The sequence below is a fragment of the Pseudophryne corroboree genome, chromosome 9, assembly GCF_028390025.1.
Source record: "Pseudophryne corroboree isolate aPseCor3 chromosome 9, aPseCor3.hap2, whole genome shotgun sequence".
NCBI classification, from domain to species: domain Eukaryota; kingdom Metazoa; phylum Chordata; class Amphibia; order Anura; family Myobatrachidae; genus Pseudophryne; species Pseudophryne corroboree.
This window is the reverse complement of record NC_086452.1, coordinates 432,472,198-432,486,190: the sequence shown is the minus strand read 5'-3', so window position 1 is coordinate 432,486,190 and position 13,993 is coordinate 432,472,198. Positions and strand designations below refer to the sequence as shown.

The 13,993-nt window shown below is 48.0% G+C and overlaps 1 protein-coding gene across 1 annotated transcript in view; it reads right to left on the bottom strand.

Annotated features, from left to right (window-relative positions):
• Positions 1-11,248, bottom strand: part of RYBP (RING1 and YY1 binding protein) — a 163,989-nt gene extending 152,741 nt beyond the window's left edge. The window contains exon 1 of the mRNA XM_063941037.1: positions 11,164-11,248. Within this exon, the coding sequence (XP_063797107.1) occupies positions 11,164-11,177 (14 nt within the window). The 5' untranslated portion in view covers positions 11,178-11,248. The remainder of the gene's footprint in view (positions 1-11,163) is intronic.
• Between the last annotated feature and the right edge of the window lie 2,745 nt (positions 11,249-13,993).

The window sequence follows — 13,993 nt, the reverse complement described above, 5'->3', positions numbered from 1 at the left end:
TACGAAGCGATTCCTTTCGGCAGATTCCATGCTCGGACATTCCAGTGGGATCTACTGGACAAATGGTCCGGATCGCATCTGCATATGCATCAGAGGATAACATTGTCACCGAGAACAAGATTGTCTCTCCTGTGGTGGTTGCAGACGGCCCATCTGTTAGTGGGCCGCAGATTCGGCATACAGGACTGGGTCCTGGTGACTACGGATGCCAGCCTACGAGGTTGGGGAGCAGTCACAAAGGGAAGAAACTTCCAGGGCGTGTGGTCAACCCTGGAAAAGTCTCTTCACATAAATATACTGGAGCTAAGAGCGATATACAATGCCCTAAGCCAAGCAAGACCTCTGCTTCAGGATCAGCCGGTGCTGATCCAGTCCGACAACATCACGGCAGTCGCTCACGTCAACCGACAAGGCGGCACGAGAAGCAGAAGTGCAATGACAGAAACTGCACGGATTCTGCGCTGGGCGGAGAATCATGTCGTAGCACTGTCAGCAGTGTTCATCCCGGGAGTGGACAACTGGGAAGCAGACTTCCTCAGCAGACACGACCTTCACCCGGGAGAGTGGGGACTTCATCCAGAAGTCTTCAACATGATGGTGAACCGTTGGGAAAAACCAAAGGTGGACATGATGGCGTCTCGCCTCAACAAAAAGTTGGACAGGTATTGCGCCAGGTCAAGAGACCCACAGGCAATAGCTGTGGACGCTCTGGTAACACCATGGGTGTACCAGTCAGTATATGTGTTCCCTCCTCTGCCTCTCATACCAAAGGTACTGAGAATTATACGGAAAAGAGGAGTAAGAACAATACTGGTAGCTCCGGACTGGCCAAGAAGAACTTGGTATCCGGAACTTCAAGAGATGCTCACGGAGGATCCGTGGCCTCTACCTCTAAGAAGGGACCTGCTTCAACAGGGACCTTGTATGTTCCAAGACTTACCGCGACTGCGTTTGACGGCATGGCGGTTGAACGCCGGATTCTAAAAGAAAAGGGCATTCCTGAGGAAGTTATTCCTACTTTAATTAAAGCCAGGAAAGATGTGACCGCACAACATTATCACCGTATTTGGAGAAAATATGTTGCGTGGTGTGAAGCTAAGAAGGCTCCAACGGAAGAATTTCAATTGGGTCGATTCTTACATTTCCTGCAAGCAGGATTGTCTTTGGGCCTCAAATTGGGGACCATTAAAGTTCAAATTTCGGCCTTATCAATTTTCTTCCAGAAAGAACTGGCGTCAGTGCCTGAAGTACAGACTTTTGTAAAAGGTGTACTACATATACAACCCCCAATAGTGCCTCCAGTGGCACCGTGGGATTTGAACGTGGTTCTAAATTTTCTCAAATCTCATTGGTTTGAGCCTTTAAAATCAGTAGATTTAAAATACCTTACATGGAAGGTAACCATGCTATTGGCCCTGGCTTCAGCCAGGAGAGTGTCAGAATTGGCGGCTTTGTCGTACAAAAGCCCATATCTGATTTTCCATTCGGACAGGGCAGAATTGCGGACACGTCCTCAATTTCTCCCTAAGGTGGTTTCAGCTTTTCACTTGAACCAGCCTATTGTGGTGCCTGCGGCGACTAACGACTTGGAGGATTCCAAGTTACTGGACGTTGTCAGAGATTTAAAAATATATATTTCAAGGACAGCTGGAGTCAGAAAATCTGACTCGTTGTTTATATTGTATGCACCCAACAAGATGGGTGCTCCTGCGTCTAAACAGACGATTGCACGTTGGATATGTAGCACAATCCAACTTGCACATTCTGTGGCAGGCCTGCCACAGCCTAAATCTGTAAAGGCCCACTCCACAAGGAAAGTAGGCTCATCCTGGGCGGCTGCCCGAGGGGTCTCGGCATTACAACTTTGCCGAGCAGCTACGTGGTCAGAGGAGAACACGTTTGTAAAATTTTACAAATTTGATACTCTGGCTAAGGAGGACCTGGAGTTCTCTCATTCGGTGCTGCAGAGTCATCCGCACTCTCCCGCCCGTTTGGGAGCTTTGGTATAATCCCCATGGTCCTGACGGAGTCCCCAGCATCCACTAGGACGTTAGAGAAAATAAGATTTTACTTACCGATAAATCTATTTCTCGTAGTCCGTAGTGGATGCTGGGCGCCCATCCCAAGTGCGGATTGTCTGCAATGTTTGTACATAGTTATTGTTACAAAAAATCGGGTTATTACTATTGTTGTGAGCCATCTTGTTAGAGGCTACTTCGTTTTGTTATCATACTGTTAACTGGGTTCAGATCACAAGTTGTACGGTGTGATTGGTGTGGCTGGTATGAGTCTTACCCGGGATTCAAGATCCTTCCTTATTGTGTACGCTCGTCCGGGCACAGTACCTAACTGAAGCTTGGAGGAGGGTCATAGGGGGAGGAGCCAGTACACACCATGTGACCTAAAAGGCTTTTTAGATGTGCCCTGTCTCCTGCGGAGCCCGCTAATCCCCATGGTCCTGACGGAGTCCCCAGCATCCACTACGGACTACGAGAAATAGATTTATCGGTAAGTAAAATCTTATTTTTAGCAGAATCTGCAATTGAAGCTGAACAGGGTCCATAGCATAGTGCATTAGCTAATTGCTGTGATGGCACTGATTATATGACAAGAGAGTTTAGGTTCTTCATAGTAAGCACAGAAGGATGAAATTAAAAGTGCTAGGCACGCCCCCAGGTGGTCATGGCCACGCCTCCTATCCCAATTACCATTGTTGCAAAATTGAAGGGTATGCAGTGGAGGCAGGTCCAGCGATGGGGGGGTGTCAAAGAGGACACCGGGCCCCATGGTTCAGAGGGACCCAAGGATCAGGTCCGCAGCGCCTAATGACAACTCAGGACCCTGCTTCATGTGGCCAGAGAGGACAGCCTGAAATTGATGTCCCGCATTCTCATAAATACTAGAGATGAGCGGGTTCGGTTTCTCTGAATCCGAACCCGCCCGAACTTCATGTTTTTTTACACGGGTCCGAGCGACTCGGATCTTCCCGCCTTGCTCGGTTAACCCGAGCGCGCCCGTACGTCATCATCACGCTGTCGGATTCTCGCGAGGCTCGGATTCTATCGCGAGACTCGGATTCTATATAAGGAGCCGCGCGTCGCGGCCATTTTCACACGTGCATTGAGATTGATAGGGAGAGGACGTGGCTGGCGTCCTCTCCGTTTAGAAATTAAAATAGATAGGAGAGTGAGAGTGAGACACTTCATTTACTTACTGGAGCTTAGGAGGAGTTATACTAGTGACTGATGACCAGTGACCTGACCACCAGTGCAGTTTTATAATTTATTATTATTTAATAATCCGTTCTGTTCTTGTTCTCTGCCTGAAAAAAACGATACACAGTGACTCAGTCACACTCACATACCATATCTGTGCTCAGCCCAGTGTGCTGCATCATCTATGTATAATATCTGACTGTGCTCACACAGCTTAATTGTGGGGGAGACTGGGGAGCAGTTATAGGTTATAGCAGGAGCCAGGAGTACATATTAAACAGTGCACACTTTTGCTGCCAGAGTGCCACTGCCAGTGTGACTGACCACTGTGACCAGTGACCTGACCACACTGACCACCAGTATAGTATATTGTGATTGAATGTCTGCCTGAAAAAGTACACTCGTCGTGTGACTTGTGTGGTGTTTTTTTATTCTATAAAAATTAAAAAACTCATTCTGCTGACAGACAGTGTCCACTCCAGCAGGTCCGTCATTATATAATATATACCTGTCCGGCTGCAGTAGTGATATATATATATTTTTTATATCATTATTTATCATCCAGTCTACTAGCAGCAGACACAGTACGGTAGTTCACGGCTGTAGCTACCTCTGTGTCGGCACTCGGCAGTCCATCCATAATTGTATACCACCTACCCGTGTTTTTTTTTTCTTTCTTCTTTATACATACTACATCTCATTATCATCCAGTCTATATTAGCAGCAGACACAGTACAGTACGGTAGTCCACGGCTGTAGCTACCTCTGTGTCGGCACTCGGCAGTCCATCCATAATTGTATACCACCTACCCGTGGTTTTTTTTCTCTTTCTTCTTTATACATACTACATCTCATTATCAACCAGTCTATATTAGCAGCAGACACAGTACGGTAGTTCACGGCTGTAGCTACCTCTGTGTCGGCACTCGACAGTCCATCCATAATTGTATACCACCTACCCGTGGTTTTTTTTTTTTCTTTCTTCTTTATACATACATACTACATCTCATTATCATCCAGTCTATATTAGCAGCAGACACAGTACAGTACGGTAGTCCACGGCTGTAGCTACCTCTGTGTCGGCACTCGGCAGTCCATCCATAATTGTATACCACCTACCCGTGGTTTTTTTTTTCTTTCTTCTTTATACATACTACATCTCATTATCATCCAGTCTATATTAGCAGCAGACACAGTACAGTACGGTAGTCCACGGCTGTAGCTACCTCTGTGTCGGCACTCGGCAGTCCATCCATAATTGTATACCACCTACCCGTGGTTTTTTTTTTCTTTCTTCTTTATACATACTACATCTCATTATCAACCAGTCTATATTAGCAGCAGACACAGTACAGTACGGTAGTCCACGGCTGTAGCTACCTCTGTGTCAGCACTCGGCAGTCCATCCATAATTGTATACCACCTACCCGTGGTTTTTTCTTTCTTCTTTATACATACTACATCTCATTATCATCCAGTCTATATTAGCAGCAGACACAGTACAGTACGGTAGTCCACGGCTGTAGCTACCTCTGTGTCTGCACTCGGCAGTCCATCCATAATTGTATACCACCTACCCGTGGTTTTTTTTTCTTTCTTCTTTATACATACTACATCTCATTATCAACCAGTCTATATTAGCAGCAGACACAGTACAGTACGGTAGTCCACGGCTGTAGCTACCTCTGTGTCGGCACTCGGCAGTCCATCCATAATTGTATACCACCTACCCGTGGTTTTTTTTTTCTTTCTTCTTTATACATACTACATCTCATTATCATCCAGTCTATATTAGCAGCAGACACAGTACAGTACGGTAGTCCACGGCTGTAGCTACCTCTGTGTCGGCACTCGGCAGTCCATCCATAATTGTATACCACCTACCCGTGGTTTTTTTTTTCTTTCTTCTTTATACATACTACATCTCATTATCATCCAGTCTATATTAGCAGCAGACACAGTACAGTACGGTAGTCCACGGCTGTAGCTACCTCTGTGTCGGCACTCGGCAGTCCATCCATAAGTATACTAGTATCCATCCATCTCCATTGTTTACCTGAGGTGCCTTTTAGTTGTGCCTATTAAAATATGGAGAACAAAAATGTTGAGGTTCCAAAATTAGGGAAAGATCAAGATCCACTTCCACCTCGTGCTGAAGCTGCTGCCACTAGTCATGGCCGAGACGATGAAATGCCAGCAACGTCGTCTGCCAAGGCCGATGCCCAATGTCATAGTACAGAGCATGTCAAATCCAAAACACCAAATATCAGTAAAAAAAGGACGACAAAACCTAAAATAAAATTGTCGGAGGAGAAGCGTAAACTTGCCAATATGCCATTTACCACACGGAGTGGCAAGGAACGGCTGAGGCCCTGGCCTATGTTCATGGCTAGTGGTTCAGCTTCACATGAGGATGGAAGCACTCAGCCTCTCGCTAGAAAACTGAAAAGACTCAAGCTGGCAAAAGCACCGCAAAGAACTGTGCGTTCTTCGAAATCCCAAATCCACAAGGAGAGTCCAATTGTGTCGGTTGCGATGCCTGACCTTCCCAACACTGGACGTGAAGAGCATGCGCCTTCCACCATTTGCACGCCCCCTGCAAGTGCTGGAAGGAGCACCCGCAGTCCAGTTCCTGATAGTCAGATTGAAGATGTCAGTGTTGAAGTACACCAGGATGAGGAGGATATGGGTGTTGCTGGCGCTGGGGAGGAAATTGACCAGGAGGATTCTGATGGTGAGGTGGTTTGTTTAAGTCAGGCACCCGGGGAGACACCTGTTGTCCGTGGGAGGAATATGGCCGTTGACATGCCTGGTGAAAATACCAAAAAAATCAGCTCTTCAGTGTGGAGGTATTTCAACAGAAAAGCGGACAACAGGTGTCAAGCCGTGTGTTGCCTTTGTCAAGCTGTAATAAGTAGGGGTAAGGACGTTAACCACCTCGGAACATCCTCCCTTATACGTCACCTGCAGCGCATTCATAATGTCAGTGACAAGTTCAAAAACTTTGGGCGACAGCGGAAGCAGTCCACTGACCAGTAAATCCCTTCCTCTTGTAACCAAGCTCACGCAAACCACCCCACCAACTCCCTCAGTGTCAATTTCCTCCTTCCCCAGGAATGCCAATAGTCCTGCAGGCCATGTCACTGGCAATTCTGACGAGTCCTCTCCTGCCTGGGATTCCTCCGATGCATCCTTGCGTGTAACGCCTACTGCTGCTGGCGCTGCTGTTGTTGCTGCTGGGAGTCGATGGTCATCCCAGAGGGGAAGTCGTAAGCCCACTTGTACTACTTCCAGTAAGCAATTGACTGTCCAACAGTCCTTTGCGAGGAAGATGAAATATCACAGCAGTCATCCTGCTGCAAAGCGGATAACTGAGGCCTTGACCACTATGTTGGTGTTAGACGTGCGTCCGGTATCCGCCGTTAGTTCACAGGGAACTAGACAATTTATTGAGGCAGTGTGCCCCCGTTACCAAATACCATCTAGGTTCCACTTCTCTAGGCAGGCGATACCGAGAATGTACACGGACGTCAGAAAAAGACTCACCAGTGTCCTAAAAAATGCAGTTGTACCCAATGTCCACTTAACCACGGACAAGTGGAGCAGGGCAGGGTCAGGACTATATGACTGTGACAGCCCACTGGGTAGATGTATGGACTCCCGCCGCAAGAACAGCAGCGGCGGCACCAGTAGCAGCATCTCGCAAACGCCAACTCTTTCCTAGGCAGGCTACGCTTTGTATCACCGCTTTCCAGAATACGCACACAGCTGAAAACCTCTTACGGCAACTGAGGAAGATCATCGCGGAATGGCTTACCCCAATTGGACTCTCCTGTGGATTTGTGGCATCGGACAACGCCAGCAATATTGTGTGTGCATTAAATATGGGCAAATTCCAGCACGTCCCATGTTTTGCACATACCTTGAATTTGGTGGTGCAGAATTTTTTAAAAAACGACAGGGGCGTGCAAGAGATGCTGTCGGTGGCCAGAAGAATTGCGGGACACTTTCGGCGTACAGGCACCACGTACAGAAGACTGGAGCACCACCAAAAACTACTGAACCTGCCCTGCCATCATCTGAAGCAAGAAGTGGTAACGAGGTGGAATTCAACCCTCTATATGCTTCAGAGGTTGGAGGAGCAGCAAAAGGCCATTCAAGCCTATACAATTGAGCACGATATAGGAGGTGGAATGCACCTGTCTCAAGTGCAGTGGAGAATGATTTCAACGTTGTGCAAGGTTCTGATGCCCTTTGAACTTGCCACACGTGAAGTCAGTTCAGACACTGCCAGCCTGAGTCAGGTCATTCCCCTCATCAGGCTTTTGCAGAAGAAGCTGGAGACATTGAAGGAGGAGCTAACACGGAGCGATTCCGCTAGGCATGTGGGACTTGTGGATGGAGCCCTTAATTCGCTTAACAAGGATTCACGGGTGGTCAATCTGTTGAAATCAGAGCACTACATTTTGGCCACCGTGCTCGATCCTAGATTTAAAGCCTACCTTGGATCTCTCTTTCCGGCAGACACAAGTCTGCTGGGGTTGAAAGACCTGCTGGTGAGAAAATTGTCAAGTCAAGCGGAACGCGACCTGTCAACATCTCCTCCTTCACATTCTCCCGCAACTGGGGGTGCGAGGAAAAGGCTCAGAATTCCGAGCCCACCCGCTGGCGGTGATGCAGGGCAGTCTGGAGCGACTGCTGATGCTGACATCTGGTCCGGACTGAAGGACCTGACAACGATTACGGACATGTCGTCTACTGTCACTGCATATGATTCTCTCACCATTGAAAGAATGGTGGAGGATTATATGAGTGACCGCATCCAAGTAGGCACGTCACACAGTCCGTACTTATACTGGCAGGAAAAAGAGGCAATTTGGAGGCCCTTGCACAAACTGGCTTTATTCTACCTAAGTTGCCCTCCCACAAGTGTGTACTCCGAAAGAGTGTTTAGTGCCGCCGCTCACCTTGTCAGCAATCGGCGTACGAGGTTACATCCAGAAAATGTGGAGAAGATGATGTTCATTAAAATGAATTATAATCAATTCCTCCGTGGAGACATTGACCAGCAGCAATTGCCTCCACAAAGTACACAGGGAGCTGAGATGGTGGATTCCAGTGGGGACGAATTGATAATCTGTGAGGAGGGGGATGTACACGGTGATATATCGGAGGATGATGATGAGGTGGACATCTTGCCTCTGTAGAGCCAGTTTGTGCAAGGAGAGATTAATTGCTTCTTTTTTGGTGGGGGTCCAAACCAACCCGTCATTTCAGTCACAGTCGTGTGGCAGACCCTGTCACTGAAATGATGGGTTGGTTAAAGTGTGCATGTCCTGTTTATACAACATAAGGGTGGGTGGGAGGGCCCAAGGACAATTCCATCTTGCACCTCTTTTTTCTTTAATTTTTCTTTGCGTCATGTGCTGTTTGGGGAGGGTTTTTTGGAAGGGACATCCTGCGTGACACTGCAGTGCCACTCCTAGATGGGCCCGGTGTTTGTGTCGGCCACTAGGGTCGCTTATCTTACTCACACAGCTACCTCATTGCGCCTCTTTTTTTCTTTGCGTCATGTGCTGTTTGGGGAGGGTTTTTTGGAAGGGACATCCTGCGTGACACTGCAGTGACACTCCTAGATGGGCCCGGTGTTTGTGTCGGCCACTAGGGTCGCTTATCTTACTCACACAGCTACCTCATTGCGCCTCTTTTTTTCTTTGCGTCATGTGCTGTTTGGGGAGGGTTTTTTGGAAGGGACATCCTGCGTGACACTGCAGTGACACTCCTAGATGGGCCCGGTGTTTGTGTCGGCCACTAGGGTCGCTTATCTTACTCACACAGCTACCTCATTGCGCCTCTTTTTTTCTTTGCGTCATGTGCTGTTTGGGGAGGGTTTTTTGGAAGGGACATCCTGCGTGACACTGCAGTGACACTCCTAGATGGGCCCGGTGTTTGTGTCGGCCACTAGGGTCGCTTATCTTACTCACACAGCTACCTCATTGCGCCTCTTTTTTTCTTTGCGTCATGTGCTGTTTGGGGAGGGTTTTTTGGAAGGGACATCCTGCGTGACACTGCAGTGACACTCCTAGATGGGCCCGGTGTTTGTGTCGGCCACTAGGGTCGCTTATCTTACTCACACAGCTACCTCATTGCGCCTCTTTTTTTCTTTGCGTCATGTGCTGTTTGGGGAGGGTTTTTTGGAAGGGACATCCTGCGTGACACTGCAGTGACACTCCTAGATGGGCCCGGTGTTTGTGTCGGCCACTAGGGTCGCTTATCTTACTCACACAGCTACCTCATTGCGCCTCTTTTTTTCTTTGCGTCATGTGCTGTTTGGGGAGGGTTTTTTGGAAGGGACATCCTGCGTGACACTGCAGTGACACTCCTAGATGTTCCCGGTGTTTGTGTCGGCCACTAGGGTCGCTTATCTTACTCACACAGCTACCTCATTGCGCCTCTTTTTTTCTTTGCGTCATGTGCTGTTTGGGGAGGGTTTTTTGGAAGGGACATCCTGCGTGACACTGCAGTGACACTCCTAGATGGGCCCGGTGTTTGTGTCGGCCACTAGGGTCGCTTATCTTACTCACACAGCTACCTCATTGCGCCTCATTTTTTCTTTGCGTCATGTGCTGTTTGGGGAGGGGTTTTTGGAAGGGACATCCTGCGTGACACTGCAGTGACACTCCTAGATGGGCCCGGTGTTTGTGTCGGCCACTAGGGTCGCTTATCTTACTCACACAGCTACCTCATTGCGCCTCTTTTTTTCTTTGCGTCATGTGCTGTTTGGGGAGGGTTTTTTGGAAGGGACATCCTGCGTGACACTGGAGTGACACTCCTAGATGGGCCCGGTGTTTGTGTCGGCCACTAGGGTCGCTTATATTACTCACACAGCTACCTCATTGCGCCTCTTTTTTTCTTTGCGTCATGTGCTGTTTGGGGAGGGTTTTTTGGAAGGGACATCCTGCGTGACACTGCAGTGACACTCCTAGATGGGCCCGGTGTTTGTGTCGGCCACTAGGGTCGCTTATCTTACTCACACAGCTACCTCATTGCGCCTCTTTTTTTCTTTGCGTCATGTGCTGTTTGGGGAGGGTTTTTTGGAAGGGACATCCTGCGTGACACTGCAGTGACACTCCTAGATGGGCCCGGTGTTTGTGTCGGCCACTAGGGTCGCTTAGCTTAGTCATCCAGCGACCTAGGTGCAAATTTTAGGACTAAAAATAATATTGTGAGGTGTGAGGTATTCAGAATAGACTGAAAATGAGTGTAAATTATGGTTTTTGAGGTTAATAATACTTTGGGATCAAAATGACCCCCAAATTCTATGATTTAAGCTGTTTTTTAGTGTTTTTTGAAAAAAACACCCGAATCCAAAACACACCCGAATCCGACAAAAAAAATTCGGTGAGGTTTTGCCAAAACGCGGTCGAACCCAAAACACGGCCGCGGAACCGAACCCAAAACCAAAACACAAAACCCGAAAAATTTCCGGCGCTTATCTCTAATAAATACTGACTCAAGGCCTGATTCATGTTAGTACGCACATGCCTACGCGCACAGTTTGATAATCGCTCAGTTGCATGAACATCGGCATTGCATACAAACATGGATTAGGCCCTCAGTCCACAAAATGGTGGACTTCACCTTGGCTAGATGACTGGTACTCTTCGGGGTTAGTTCAGCTGTGTGCAATGTAAAACCATATGCTGCGGTGCGATGTATAGGCAATGTACAGCGCATACCTCACTGGTGGATAAGGTAGCCCAACATAATGCATGTTCCCTTGGGCGTGGGCGGTAAGATGCACCATGAAGGCTGCCTTCACCGTCTCTCACGTGATCCCGACGGCATCGCTCCCACATCATAGGTAATAGATTTACCTCCCTTTAAGTCTTACATGATAAAAGTTTGATGAATTTCTTGTGTGTGGGGAGTAGCAAATCAGTCTTACCTGGGTCCTACCATGGCTGCTGGGCGAGTGCCGCGGGGCTGTGACAGTTTGCTAGAGAGGTGATCCGGCAACTGTCACTTCATTTCATGTGTGGCGGTTCTGAGTCAGTTTCTGTGTAGGAGGCAGGTGCTCTGCTGGGAGCCGTATACAATGCACACACACAGGGGCAGATGTATTAACCTGGAGAAAGCATAAGGAAGTGATAAACCAGTGATAAATGCAAGATGATAAATGCACCAGCCAATCAGCTCCTAACTGTTCATTTACATATTGGAGCTGATTGACTTGTGCATTTATCACCTTGCATTTTCCACTGGTTTATCACTTCCTTATGCCTTCTCCAGGTTAATACATCTGCCCTATTGTCTGAAATGAAAGCTTATTTTGATTATTATTTTACCATGCACAATTTATGGTCATTCACACTGTAGGGAATGCACAATGGCCCTCATTCCGAGTTTTTCGCTCGCTAGCTGCTTTTAGCAGCCGTGCAAACGCTAAGCCGCCGCCCGCTGGGAGTGTATCTTAGCTTAGCAGAAGTGCGACCGAAAGTATCGCAGCACGGCTACAAATAAAAAGATTGTGCAGTTTCTGAGCAGCTCCAGACCTACTCCTGCCTTGCGAACACTTCAGACTATTTAGTTCCTGTTTTGACGTCACGAACACGCCCTGCGTTCGGCCAGCCACGCCTGCGTTTCCCCAGGCACGCCTGCGTTTGTATGTCACACGCCTGCGTTTTGCCACACACTCCCAGAAAACGGTCAGTTACCTCCAAAACGCCCACTTTATGTCAATCACTCTGCGGCCAGCAAGTGCGACTGAAACTACTTCGGCTGTTGTGAAAGTACGCCACGCATGCGCAGAAGTGCCGCTTTTTTGCCTAAACGCTGCGCACGAAAACAGCTAGCGAACAACTCGGAATGACCACCAATGTAAAAGCTCAGGGGCCAAATGTAATAGAGTGAGAGTTTCAGAAAGTGAGAGATTTGGTAAGGTTTTTCAGGTTTTTTTTTAAAGTGGCAATCATTTACACTGCAAAACCAGGTTGATCTTGCGGTGTAAATTATTGCCACTTTAAAAAAAACTGCAAAACCTTACCAAATCTCTCACTTTCTGAAACTCTCACTCTATTACATTTGGCCCCTGGTGTATGATCTAGCACAGGGGGTAAATCAGATCTGATCGCTGGGCTACGTTTTTTGCTGTCCTGCGATCAGATAGTCGACACCTACAGAAGGAGTGTAGCTGAGCTGCTAAAACCCAGTGTATGCAGTCTGTGCGCAGCCTAGGACTTAGGGGGACATTTACTAAGCAGTGATAAGAGAGGAGAAGTGAGCCAGTGGAGAAGTTGCCCCATCAACCAATCAGCAGCTCTGTATCATTTTATAGTATGCAAATTATAGATGATACTTCAGTGCTGATTGGTTGCCATGGGCAACTTCCCCACTGGCTCATTTCTCTGCTCTTATCACTGCTTAGTAAATGTCCCCCTTACTCCTCCAGTGCGATAAGAACAGGCTGATCGGGGCTGGAGCTGACGTCAGACACCCTCCCTGAAAAACGCTTGGTAACACCTGCGTTTTTCCGGCCACTTCCTGTAAACACTAAGTTGCCACCCACAAACGGCCTCCTCCTGTCAATCACCTTGCGAACGCCCGTGCGATCGGCTTTTTTGCATCATCCCGTCGCTGGCCGGCGGTGCTTGTTGCTGTTGTCCGACGTGCGTTCGCATTGCAATGTATAGGCATGCGCAGTTAGGATCTGATCGCCCGCTGTGCGAAAACGCACAGCAGCGATCACATCTGAATTACCCCCATAGTCATATACGACGTGAGAGGACGGTCATATGTTAGTCAGTGGTAACTTGTATAGTAAAACATGAATACTATTTCTGAAGGGACACAGGAGGCTATTCAGAGATGGATGCAGTCTTACAAAAAATTGCAAATGGGCAATTTTTGGAAACACCGCGCACGCACAGTGGCCGCATTGCACGTGCGCGACCAATCATTAAGCGATCGCATGATGATTGACAGGCGACAGGTGTCCGAGTGCGTGGACGCAGCGTTGGGGGAGGGGAGTGCACCAGGAAACGCCTGCGTTTCTTGTGTGTAGACAGGAGTCAACCTCCATTTGAGGTTTTTGCGCTGCAATTACACTTGAATGCTGGCTCCCAGCATGCGATTTTAGAGGTTGCAGATTTTGCAAAAATTGCTAAATATGCAACCAACTCTGAATAACCCCCATAGTACAGGATGTACTAATGGGAAAATGTGGTAAAACCCCAGTTTTTGGGGTTTTACTGCATTTCCCATATGTACTAAGCCCTGGTCGCCGAGTTTCCGATACGGAAGGTAACACCAGCAAAAGCTGGCATTACCCTATAGAAGCCTATGGACTTCTTTCCGCATTGGTGCTGCCAGAATCCCTCCTAGTATTCCCCGCCGCCACCCTGTCGCTATTGCGTACAAATCCGGTGGTGGGTTCCCTACGCATGCACAGGACCCTTTCTCTGCTCGTGCGAATGGATCCTGCAGTGTTGCATGCAGTGCTTCCTAAGCTTTAGCCTGATGTGGCTGCTTACATTTGAGGGCGGGCAAATTGCTAGCGACTTTGCCTCCGAGTCATGGAATGTAATAGCCTGGGTATTAGAGGCTGAGGGGGAGATGTACTAAGCAGTGATAAAAGTGGAGAAGTTGCCCATGGCAACCAATCAGCTGCTCTGTATAACTTTATAGTATGCAAATTATAAATGTTACGTCAATGCTGATTGGTTGCCATGGGCAACTTCTCCACTGGCTCACTTCTCCACTTTTATGACTGCTTAGTA